Source organism: Doryrhamphus excisus, linkage group LG21, assembly GCF_037039965.1.
Source record: "Doryrhamphus excisus strain RoL-2023G ecotype Guam linkage group LG21, RoL_Dexc_Guam_v1.1, whole genome shotgun sequence".
Taxonomy (NCBI): Eukaryota; Metazoa; Chordata; class Actinopteri; order Syngnathiformes; family Syngnathidae; genus Doryrhamphus; species Doryrhamphus excisus.
The window spans coordinates 4,484,514-4,496,831 of record NC_136377.1 but is presented as its reverse complement, the minus strand read 5'-3'; the positions used below and the strand labels follow the sequence as shown (position 1 = coordinate 4,496,831).

Below are 12,318 nucleotides of genomic sequence, written 5' to 3'. Positions count from 1 at the left end.
GCAGCGAAAACTATTGATATTGAATATTGACTTTTAAAAATCTATTTTATATTTTTAAAATAATCTTCTCCTAGTTATAAATTAATCGAATTTTGTCATACAGTTAGCACAGTAGAACGAGAATAGCTTTACTGATGTTCTTTAGAAACATATTTATATTTAGTAAAAAAAAAAGGAAAACGAGGAAAACAACCCTTATACATGGTATTTTTAAAAAATCTCGTTAGCTTGCCTTACTGTGTTGTCGCTCCTCGGAACCGAAGTCCAGCAATTGACACCCAGCGCCACTCCTGGTCAAAAGTATATTGCATCTGAAGTATGAAAATGAATGGAAAATTGTTTCGGGTCAAATCAAATGTAAAAAAATCATTTGTTAACCATAGCAAGTTCAAGAAGTGTCTATGAGAACAAGTAATAAGATTATTTACGCAATCCGTTTCCGTAGTGTAGTGGTTATCACGTTCGCCTAACACGCGAAAGGTCCCCGGTTCGAAACCGGGCGGAAACACTTACTTTTCCACCCTCAACATTTTTATAGTCTTAAATAATATGCTGATTATACCTATTTAGGTTCACGTTACCGAAACTTCTGGACTAGTGAGCAAGGTCCTTAGCGAGATGACTCATCTTCCACTTTATTAGAATGGCTTGCTTTCATCCATGAACCAATGGTGCTTTGTCAACTCCACTGGTATTTGAGGTTACTTAGAAACAGAAAAAAATACGATATATTTGAACGCACTCACCCTTAACAAGGTTGAGACGTGTTAGAAATACTCTGCCAATACTAAAGAGACCAGTGAACGTTGTCCAAAAATCTTTTTTGTGAGCCAAGTTTAAAGAGAGCTAGAATTCTCACTAATAGATGCAATACTAAATGCCACCGTTGCTAACTGTATTCTCTACCATTGCACAGACAATAGTACAGCTGCACTATATTGATATCAACAAAAGCACAGACACTTATCTTGGGATTGACATACACGTCTACAAGTTTGAATGAGATGTTATCTATATTATAAGTAAAATGAGTAGAAGATTGCCCAGTTAGAGATGTGGGTGGCCCTGAAAAGGGCCTTTGAGTAGCCAAGTGAGTGTTCACTTGGAGCTGGTGTACTTGGTCACGGCTTTGGTGCCTTCGGAGACGGCGTGTTTGGCCAGTTCTCCGGGGAGAAGCAGGCGAACGGCTGTCTGGATCTCCCTGGAGGTGATGGTGGAGCGCTTGTTGTAATGCGCCAGGCGAGAAGCCTCCCCGGCGATTCGCTCGAAGATGTCGGACACGAAGGAGTTCATGATGCTCATGGCCTTGGAAGAAATGCCGGTGTCCGGGTGGACCTGCTTGAGGACCTTGTAGACGTAGATGGCGTAGCTTTCCTTCCTGGTTCTCCTCTTCTTCTTGCCGGTTTTGGTGGCTTTGGAGACGGCTTTCTTGGAGCCTTTCTTGGGTGCTTTGACCGGATCGGGCATTGCTGCTGCTTTGTGAGAGTTCAAAGGAGAATGAAGAAGAGCAGCCCCAATGATGAATTTATAGGCCGTCTATGCAAATATATATGTGCTGACGCTAAAACGTGATTGGGTGGATTGTGTCACGTGTCTATCGAGCTTTGAATTGTGTGGGAGGAGGGTTTAACAATAGATTAAGTAAGTGGCGCCGTTTTAATGGGGTGGTATGAAAACAGTGATTGTGACTTTGTGAAAAGAATACGTGTAATAAAGACCAGGCGAGTGTTTAGTAGTCTGTTTCATATTCGACGTGGGAAGTAAGTAGGGTCCCTGCTTTTAAAGTGAAAGTACAGTCGTGCACAAATGGCCATTGTTTTTAATGTTGACTACCTACGAACCAGTGCTTAATACGACATGACAACTTGATACACGTTGGGGATTTTTACTATCAGTGGTTGCCGGTTGAGACACTGTATAGACATGTGCGTCTGTTAGAAATGGCCTCATTGTGAATACTGAATTAACGTTATTATGCTTATGCATTTATGAATGTGCGATGATGTGAGGAAAGCAAAAGTTATAGCTCTTCAAAGGCCGCCTATGCAAATAACTATGTGCTGACGCTGAAACGGGATTGGGTGGATTGTGTCACGTGTCTCCCGAGCTTCTCTTCGTGTGGGAGGAGGGTTTAATAACAGATTAAGTTAATAGTTTTAATAGGGTATGAAAACAGTGATTGTGACTTTGTGAATAGAATAGACCATGCGAGTGTTTGCTAGTCTGTTTCATATTCGATATGGGACGCAATTAAGCCTACAAACGAGTGCCTAAGATACGACAACTTGGCTGATACACGTTAGGGATTTTTACCATCAGTGGTTGCCAGTTGAGACTGTAAACGCACTCGTGCTTCTGTTTGATTGGGAGTATTGAACTAACAGTATTATGCGTTGCATAACCATCAGTATGTGATGATATGAGTAAAACAAAGGTTATGGCTCTTTAAAGGCGGGTTTGGTGGCTCTTAAAAGAGCCGTTGGTTGGATGAAAGTCGGGGGTCGCTTAAGCACGCTCTCCGCGAATACGGCGAGCCAGCTGGATGTCTTTGGGCATGATGGTGACTCTCTTGGCGTGGATGGCACACAGATTGGTGTCCTCGAAGAGACCCACCAGGTAAGCCTCGCTGGCCTCCTGCAGCGCCATGACGGCAGAGCTCTGGAAACGCAGGTCGGTTTTGAAGTCCTGAGCGATCTCCCTGACCAGGCGCTGGAAGGGCAGCTTACGGATCAGCAACTCGGTGGACTTCTGGTAACGACGGATCTCTCTCAGGGCCACGGTGCCGGGCCTGTAACGGTGAGGTTTCTTGACGCCACCGGTGGCCGGTGCACTCTTGCGGGCAGCCTTGGTGGCCAGCTGCTTCCTGGGAGCTTTGCCTCCGGTGGACTTACGAGCGGTTTGCTTTGTTCTGGCCATCTTCACGTAAGACTGAGCGTTTGCTTATTCAGTTGAAGCAATGTGACAAATTACGCCGGGAGCAGCAGCTTTATAGCAGGGCTGTGGCGCCACGGCGACGCTGATTGGTCGAGTGCGAGGGTCACGCGCGCTGTAACTGACAACCTATTGGAGGACAGTGTTTTGAAATGAGCCAATCAACTTTTTGGAGGGAAAATTTTGAAATGAGCGCTCCAATCCCTGGGAATACCGGAAACATTCACAAGACCCGCTTCAATGAAATTATGATGTAGAAATTCTTACTGTTTTACAACACTATATACACAAATAAATAAAATATATACCCAAGTCAAACGTCCAGCATCGAATCAGTACATATTAGCGCTAACATGGTTTTTAGTTGGTACTTTAAAGTAGTCTCTGGATTGTAAACATTGGCTGCCAATGACAGCTAAGCTATCATTTATATATTTAGGTATGGCTATTATTTATGAGACAAAAGCTCGTATGTAATAAAAATAAATGCCTGTATGTATGCATGAGCTTTCATTGTGTATGTACTGTATGTATGCACACATGAGCTTTGTCAATATGTATTCATTATGACGAGACAACCAAAATGGTCACATATTGTAAAGAACATAATATGAGATACCAGAGAGGGAAATGCTCTTAAGTGGATATTGTGGTGGCTCTTAAAAGAGCCTTTGGTTGAAGCAAGATGAGAATGAATGTCATTCCATTCACTTCTTGGACTTCTTGGGTGCAGCCTTCTTAGCTGCAGCTTTTTTGGGCGCTGCCTTCTTAGCTGGAGCTTTCTTAGCAGGAGCCTTTTTGGCAGCTGCCTTCTTGGCTGGAGTCTTGGGCTTCTTTGCGGCGGACTTCGGCCTCGCTGGACTCTTAGCGAGACTGGCCTTTGTCTTCTTCGCAGAGGACCTCACCTTCTTAGGGGTGGTTGTTTTCTTGGGCTTGCTAGCAGGCTTCTTGGCCGCTGGCGCCTTCTTCTTGGTGGGTGTCTTCTTGGCTGCGGGCTTCTTAGCTACCTTTGCCTTGGGCTCACTCTCCTTCTTAGCCACCTTGAAAGAGCCGGAAGCGCCGATGCCTTTAGTCTGAGACAGGACTCCGTTCGTCACCAAGTTGACCAGAGCGGTGTTGATCCGCTTGTTGGATTTAACCACATCGACATCTTTGCCTCCCAGAGCCTTCTTGATCGCAGCAACCGATGTTCCTTTGCGCTCATTGGACTCGGCGACCACCTGGACGATCAGCTTGGGGAGACTGAGGGTGTCCCTTTTGCCTTTAGACGCCGCCGCCGTCTTCTTCTTCTTTGTGGGTTTAGCCTGGGCTTTGGACGGCCCTGCAGCTGCTGGTGCTTCTTCTGCCATGTTCGCTGTCGTCTACACGTCGTTGGAGACTAGTTGTCAACTACACTTCAGGAGGCGGGACTTATAAGGCACATGAGAACCGTAGAGAGTCAACATCAGCTCCGCTCTGCTCTCTGGTGGAAATGCGGGCTTACGTTTGTGTTTTCTCCTCCACATTTTGCCCCTAAACTACACGGAAAACAAACATTTCCCACCACGTTTTTTACTTAAACGGGAAGAAAACCCCCTAAACTTCAGTTCCATGCCGCTTGCATCGCCGAAATCGTGCTACTTTTTTTACTTGAGCCTCCAAACCTCGCTGGCAGTGAGTCGCTCGGCGACATCCACGGCTACTTTTCTTTATCTTTCGTCCTTTAAAACACCTAAAATTGAGTCGAAGTAAATGTGACACAGGCTCTCTTGGTAAAAGAGACGCCTGAGCTTAGGTTAAAACAAAAAACATCACACCAACTGGATGCGTTTGTCTTTTTTTGGTGAAAATCTAGACGGAAGCAAACACAGGGTTTCTCGCGGTGGCTGCGGGCGGTTACACCCTGGCACACATGGATCACCTGTCAAAGATGCATCGTCTTTATCCACACTTTGAACATAAGACGGGTAAAAACATGCTTTTATGAATGAAAATTCACCTCAACTAAAACAACGTTGGGCTGCTGTCCCGTGAATTGGTGGCATGATTTTTGCATTAGCACACTGAATGATTGGATTGTATGCATGTGTTCATTTTAAGCTATAAAAGTAATTTAAATGGCAATTAAAAAGAAAACCCAATAAATTCAAAGTGTTTATTATAAGAGAAGTTTGTATGGTACATGTCAGAAAGACAACTCGAGATCACACTGGACAAAACCACAGGTTAAATGTTAGTCTTGTAACCTCACATGCAAATACTTAATTGAGTGAGGCCCAATGTGCCTATTTTAACTATTTAAATGCACTGACCAATAAATAAGGTGTTATTATCACATATAAATTATTGGTAATCCTCACTGATATTACTGAATCTGTCTTTGAATTAAGCAAGTGTTACATTAACACATCTCATTATGCACCAAACCAGTGCTGAAATGAGTCAAATCCATTCATAAATCTTGACAATTTTAATTAAAAAAAAACAAAAACATTGATAAAGTTCACAGTTTTTAAGACCACACAAACTAGATATGCATGTTATTGTTGTCACCAGAGATCCGGCAGCTCTTTCTGGCAACAAAAAAACATTCTTTATACAGCATTTAAGTCCAAGGAAGCATCATTTAATAAATATAATCATCTTAAAATACAAACACCTCCCAGATGACATCATCACAGATGAACAGCAACCGCTGTGTCATGTCAGTCTTTAGGAAGTCTATTTTCCACATGCTTGTTTTACACACACACTCACAAACACCTGTTGCTCTTACTGCTTACTGCTTTTTCACGGTCTGGTCTTCATGGGTGAGCGTGGAGGCCGGGCCAGCAGGCAGTAGGTTCTGGCCGGTGTTAGAAGACCAGGCCGGTGGGCAAGGCTTGGGGGCGACGCAGCGTGGACTGTGGGTAACGGAGGACAGCGTCTGCTGGCTTCCGTTCAGGAAGGAGGTGGAGTTGTTGGAGCCCTGCTGGCAACGGTAGTTGTAGTAAGCCTGCCAGCCCTGGCGTTTTCGCTTCCAGCGACAGCGGAGGATGCGTATGAAGGCCTGAAGATCAAAACAAGGAGGTCAATTTGGTAGGTTTTTCTGATGGTAACAGTGTCCCGAGTAGTAGCGCCATCCTCAGTTCATTGCTGTCAGTGTATTATTGGACAACAATGCAGTTTTTGTACAAAATATGTGCTGTTCTAATAGTGTAGTGGCAAGAGTACAAACGTAGTACAGCTACTGCAGCGCTAAGGTATTCTTCAGTAGTCAATACTTGTCTGTACTGATAGTTATCTACAGTATTTACCTCCATTTCAGTGAATGTATTATCACCCTGGCTGTTTTCACCCTTTTTTCCAGGTGGTTGTTTTGGATAAAAGGCACCAAAATAGAATGCGGGGGTCAAAGTAGCCACTGTCGTTGTCCGACAAGTACAATCAGATAATTAGACATCACCTCTCTTACCACCTGTGTTACCAGTGTTACCAGTGCTTCCAGTGTTCACACTATTATTCCCCGTTATGCACTTTCAAGGGATCGTACCTGTTTAAACTCACGACTGTAGCAGGGGTAAATGATGGGGTTCAGGCAGCTATTGAAGTATCCCAGCCAGAAAATGACCTTGAAGAAAGTTTCATGAGGACGTAGGTTTCTGTTGAAGGAGCCTAAGCACACAAAACAAAACAGTCAGTTGAAACCATGTATAACTGAGATATATATATATATATATATATATATATATATATATATATATATTGTGGCTTAATAAGTCAGATTGGGGTGCAGGGAAGAGCGCTGACCACCAAGGGGCAGCAGTAGCTATCATCCTCCCTGCTCATCTCCATCCACTTTGGATGTTTGTCTGTGGAGTCTAAGCCATCTGTGACCCCAGGTGAGGTAGGCCATCTTCGTGTTCTCGTGGGATTTCCGAGGATTCGTCTGGGGATTGTGTGAGATGGGGATTCGTATTTGTCCTAGATAACAGATCTCCTGCAAGATGTATTAATCCCCCTGACATGGACTTGTAAGGCCATCCTGTATCGCCGCCTGATATCTCCTGACTATATATGAAGAAGCGGTGTGAACGATAAGAACATCGTGTGGCATCTTCCCATGATGCATCACTGTCATCCGTCCTCCAAGTTTGGCAATTCTTTTCCTCTTTTTTTTTTTTTTCCGTGCAGGATGGTTCTATTTTCGCAGTCTTGTCCTCCATGTAAACATCATCAGTGACCAGGCTCCTCCAGGGGGTTCTTATGCAACAAGCACTATGCTAACAGTAATAGCATGACAGAGGATTCACTCTTTCTAATTTACTTGAAGTCATAAAAGCGATAATGCACATTCTTTTCTTTAATGCTGCTTTTTTTTTTTAATGGTGGAAACTTTAGAGTTTTATTGAGCCTGAAGTGCAGTTTCATGACTCAGCAAAAAAGCTGCAAAGCAGAGCGACTCAGCACTTTAAACTGCGGAGGTCATATCACAGCTAAAGTTCCTGCAGACTGGTTGAAAATGTCAATAACAATAAAGATTTTGCCATCTAGCATCGTATTTGTCACTTTTTTGTAATATTGCATTTTTAGACCTGTGTGGTCTGCTTGGACATTTGAGTGCATGTGGCGAACTTTTAAATGTTTTTTCTACGAGTGCACGTCTAAAATATGCATCACTAAATTGGATTTTTTTTGTTATCATTAAACTCTTTCCCAAAGTGCAGTATGTTTATGTAATGGGAAGCTTATGGCAGTTATATTATCTGAAGTTTTAAATGGTTTCACATTTTAAAAAAAAGGAGTCTGTCTGGGGCCTAAAACAGAACCAGATGTGATCCATTACAGTGGTACTTTTAACATTTGAACGCCCGGCAGCAGTGCGTTGTCAATTTGTCCTGTGGGCAGATTGTTGCGTGTACAATGGAACTTGGTTAGCGGCATTAATTTATTCCAAAAGGTCTGACCGAAACGTTAACACAAAGCATGTTTTTATAGTTTGACATGAAGAAAACGATTTGAAATGAAAAATTGTGGCGAAAATTTGCAACATTAACCGAACAAAATGCTAACCGGGGCGGATGCTAACCAAGGTTCTACTGTATTTTGCATAATAGAACTCATATTTTAGTACATATTGGTCATTTTAGTCAAGATTGTCCTTGTTTTTTTCCATATTTCATCTTACTTTTGCAGTGTGTACACTTAATAAAGATAACGATGGCGACACTTTGACACAGGAACGGATTAATTCAATTCCCATTATTTTCCCATGGGAAAATTTTCTTTAAAATCCAAACGCTGATAACATTTACTGTATCATGGCCTTACATGCTGACGTTAGCCCCCAGGGATCAGAATCGACTAGATACTGATAAGATGAGATGTAAGCACATACTGATAGGAAGAATCAAGAAGAACGGCAACCAGCACAAGATGAACATCCCCACCACCACGCCGAGCGTCTTGGCTGCCTTCTTCTCCCGGGAGAACTTGAGCAGCTTGACGGTCAGTGTGCTGCGGCCGGCCGACGACGCCCCTCCACCTTTGGAGGGAGCACACATGTCCTGGATCTGCTGGTTCCTGCAGTGGATCCTGAGGGTGAGCTCATTGGAGTCCTGCTGATGCTCTTTCATCACACCGGCCTCCAGGTTCTTGGTGGTGCGCTTGGCCACCACATAGACGCGGCAATACATGGCCAGGATGACGGCCAGAGGGATGTAGAAGGAGCCCAGTGAGGAAAAGAGGGCGTAGAACGGCTCCTCGGTGATTACGCACTCTGTGTCATCCTGCAGGAGGGAGTGTGCAAAACGAGCACATGTTTTGAATCAACATGTTTGTTTTAGCGTGTTTAGCATGAAGGAAACCGCCTACCTGAGAAGGTGGCTGCTTCCATCCAAGCAGAGGACCGATGGAGATAACAATAGCCAGGATCCAGACACCCAACATGGCAAGCAGCGCCCGTTTCTCTGTCACAATCACTGGGTATTGCAGTGGGTATCGAACACCAATGTAGCGGTCGATGGAGATGACGCACAGTGACATGATGGACGCTGTACAGCACAGGACGTCCACCGCCGCCCAAATGTCGCAAAAGATCCGGCCAAAGACCCAGTAATCCAGAACCTGCACACATCGGCCATAGGTCAGTCTTTTCTCCATTAGTTTGGCTCGTTTCTATAAACAGACATTAAATTCTCACCTGCAAATGCTTAGAAAAACACTTCAAAACACATCAGTGGTACTAAAATGCATCATCCCTTCATCAAATTTAATGTTTTACCATGGCAGCGGATCATTGAAATATCCCTCGGGAAAACCTGGGTTCAATTCTCCGCTCTGTGTGAGGTTTCCATGTTCTCCCCATCTGTGTGGGTTCTCCCCAGGTACTCCGGTTTCCTCCCACATTCCAAAAACATGCTAGGTTAATTCACTCCACTCCAAATGAATGTGAGTGTGAATGGTTGTTTGTCTATATGTGCCCTGTGATTGGCTAGCGACCAGTCCAGGGAGTACCCTGCCTCTTGCTCAAAGTCAGCTGGGATAGGACAATTAACCCTTGTATTATGTTACGGGTCAATTTGACCTGTTTCAGTTTTTGTGTTGACCAAAGTACTGGTTATCCTTTCTTTTTCTTCATGAAATTTGACTTTTCCTCATCTAGGGTCATGAACTGGTGTGTAAAATTTGGACACTTTGACGTGTCGTGGTATGTCCGTGCTGAGTTTGTATACAAAGATGATGTTGCGGGTCATTTTGACCCGGACGCTTTAATGTGGGTATAGCGCTGTTCAGATAAAGGTGTAAAGAAACGGAAAAGATGCCAGGTCTGTCCCTTCCGAAGGGACAGTAAGACCAGTACCTCTTGCAATGCAAGAATTACATCTGCAAAAAGCATATAGTTACATTCTGTCCATCATGTGGAGAACACTGAAACTGTTGAACATTGAAAATCTGAGAAAATGGGGCAAGTTAAATGGGAAAAAAAGTGTTTGTGAAGAGGGGAAAAACTTTAACTAAATAGTGTTGGTATTAAAAATGTATTGTATGTCTCTTTTCTAAATGCTTATATGATCTAAAATAAAGTTGTTATTGGTTAACCTGATTTTTTGACTGTTTTGAGTGGATTTACACAGTATGGGTCACAATGACCCCAGCAACATAATCAATGTAATTTTTTTTTTCAACATAATACAAGGGTTAAACAGACTACACAAAGCTAAGGTGTCTAAGCTAAGCTAATGTTTACTTCAACTAACCTAGCATACATCAGCTAACATTGGGCTGACTTTCTTTTTTGACACCCCCTTTATACAGTGAATGTTAATGTTATTACTAGAAATAGGTAATGAAACGGTCACACTGAAAATTAGCATGAAATTTCAATCTTATTGCTCATCTGAAGAATCAGAAGCTTAATGCCTAAAATATGATCCTACCACCTTTGTTTGGGCATATTCCAAAGCGAGACTTTCTCTTCGTCACTCTCTCATACGGCTACAACTGGCGAAGAACACTTGCATGTACAGTCTCTCCCATCTGGGCCACTCAAGCTCTCAGCTCCTTCAGAGTGGTCGTGGGCGTCTTGGTTTCCTCACTCTTCTTGCCCGAGCACCCATCTTGTGAGGATAGCCAGCTCGAGACAGATTTAGAAATGTGCTTCTTTTTGTCTTCATGTCACAAATGTAACATGAATACTGATGAGCCAAGAAGAGACTGTGCTTCTCAAACCAGACATTTGACACACATTAACTTTCGGGTGATGTCCATTTCACTAACTGTGACATTTCAGACATCACCTAGCTAAACTTTAGCATCAAAACAGCCAGGAAAGTCGTAAGTGTTTGCCAACACCTCAGTAAGAAAAGCAGCCATTGGCTGATCTCGATGGCATTGGCTTATTTACATATCATTTACATATGACGTAACAGAAGCTGTTCCCTCACAATAAAGTGAGTAAAAAACACTTTAGTTACGTAAAAAAATACAAATAAATTTGTTCCTTGGTTTGTTCATTTACAATTTGCCATCACTTCATCAAAACTAAATATTTGTTATATTTTAATTCTTTACCTCAATACTTCTAGACTTCCTTCTTAGCCTGGTAGTAAATGTATAGTAAATATATTAACTTTACAGCCATCACTTACCTCCTGAGTGGCTGACACAGGCAGCACGGTGGTGCTGAGCAGCAGGTCCGCGATGGCCAGGTTTATGATGAAGTAGTTGGTGGGGATCCGCAGGTGTCGGTTACACACCACCGACAGGATAACCAGCAAGTTTCCCACTATAGCGAATGTGATGAACGAGGCCAGAACCATTCCCACCGGCACCGCCCGGCTCAGGTCCAGCGGGGCGGCGCCGGGTTTGCCGCGATAGGGGGACGTGTCGGTACGGTTCGACGTGGAGTTTGAGTCCGTGAGAGACGCCTGAATTCCGGTAATAGCATCCGCGGTGGAGGCGTTCGTCCACAGGCTCATGGTGCATTGAGCTCCGCCTGGTCGGTCAGTAAAAATGTCCAAATCTAACAAAAAAAAAGTGTAAACTGTGTTACGCTTGTGAAACAGAAAAAAAATGTAAAAATGTGTTTTATTCCCTCAAAAATATGAGCAGATAAGTGACAAATCCTCTTATTTTGGTGTTATATCCATAAAAGAAGCACTCTTGTGAGATGGTTTGTTGATTATACTGCAGCAGCAAGTGGATGTTCCTGTCCCTTTCTCCGGACAATCAGTCAACCTCCTCGCCGGCTGTTGGAGCTCCTCCTCGGCCCAAACTGCTCATTCAGTGGCGGGTCACTGAGCCTTGTGTCCTTTTATGGTCCAAAGTGTTTTAATGTGGGAAAGTTCCAGAGGAGAGATGGGTGAAAAAAGACAAAGACTGAGAGACAACCTGCAGCATCCTTCTCTCCAGTGTGCATGTTCGAAGAGACATTTGCATTAGGTTTAACCCTTTTGCTTACACATCCCGTGTTCTCCATTAATAATCATCAATCTCCCATAGGAAATAATGGAAATTGAAATAGTCTGTTCCAGAGTCAAACCATCACCATGTTAAACAGTTTATTCACCGCACATGGCACATTTTATTAAGTAATAACATGGGAAACGCTCTATAATTAATAAGCATCAAAACAAAAAAAATGTGTAAAATTTATGGTTACTACTGAGCAGCCTGGACAGAGATGCCGAAACTGCTTGAGCTTTCATTGTGGCCACAGTTTAACTATTTCTATTGCCATTATTTCCTACAGGAACAGGTTGTTTCCAAACCCAGCTAAGAATATCAGTCATATTTAAACATCTTGCATCATAAGTCTTTTGAGACTTAATCTGTACTTAATGTTCCTTTTTGTGTCATTCTCCATCGTCATTATTGATCAAAAAGAAGGTGGGTTGACAGGTATGGCCGGTTTTGCTAGCTCACCAA

The 12,318-nt window shown here is 43.3% G+C and overlaps 4 protein-coding genes and 1 non-coding gene across 5 annotated transcripts; 1 reads left to right on the top strand and 4 right to left on the bottom strand.

The window, feature by feature from the left end:
- The first annotated feature begins 435 nt into the window (after positions 1–435).
- trnav-aac (transfer RNA valine (anticodon AAC)) lies at positions 436–508 on the top strand. Its single transcript has one exon. It is a non-coding gene; the product is annotated as a tRNA-Val (tRNA).
- Positions 509–1,058: 550 nt separating this feature from the next.
- Positions 1,059–1,629, bottom strand: LOC131138325 (histone H2B 1/2-like). Its single transcript, XM_058087151.2, has one exon. The coding sequence runs from the start codon at positions 1,465–1,467 to the stop codon at positions 1,099–1,101; it is 369 nt and encodes a 122-aa protein (XP_057943134.1). The 5' UTR covers positions 1,468–1,629; the 3' UTR covers positions 1,059–1,098.
- A 739-nt stretch (positions 1,630–2,368) lies between these two features.
- Positions 2,369–3,115, bottom strand: LOC131138326 (histone H3). Its single transcript, XM_058087152.2, has one exon. The coding sequence runs from the start codon at positions 2,914–2,916 to the stop codon at positions 2,506–2,508; it is 411 nt and encodes a 136-aa protein (XP_057943135.1). The 5' UTR covers positions 2,917–3,115; the 3' UTR covers positions 2,369–2,505.
- A 104-nt stretch (positions 3,116–3,219) lies between these two features.
- On the bottom strand, positions 3,220–4,792 carry LOC131138324 (histone H1.4-like). Its single transcript, XM_058087150.2, has one exon. The coding sequence runs from the start codon at positions 4,278–4,280 to the stop codon at positions 3,639–3,641; it is 642 nt and encodes a 213-aa protein (XP_057943133.2). The 5' UTR covers positions 4,281–4,792; the 3' UTR covers positions 3,220–3,638.
- A 277-nt stretch (positions 4,793–5,069) lies between these two features.
- LOC131138829 (alpha-1A adrenergic receptor-like) lies at positions 5,070–11,785 on the bottom strand. The gene is made up of 5 exons (XM_058088093.2): positions 11,040–11,785; positions 8,764–9,015; positions 8,288–8,678; positions 6,443–6,564; positions 5,070–5,959 (listed from the first exon to the last, which is right to left on the bottom strand). Exons 1-5 carry the CDS (start codon positions 11,367–11,369, stop codon positions 5,690–5,692), a joined length of 1,365 nt encoding a protein of 454 aa, XP_057944076.2. The 5' UTR covers positions 11,370–11,785; the 3' UTR covers positions 5,070–5,689.
- Between the last annotated feature and the right edge of the window lie 533 nt (positions 11,786–12,318).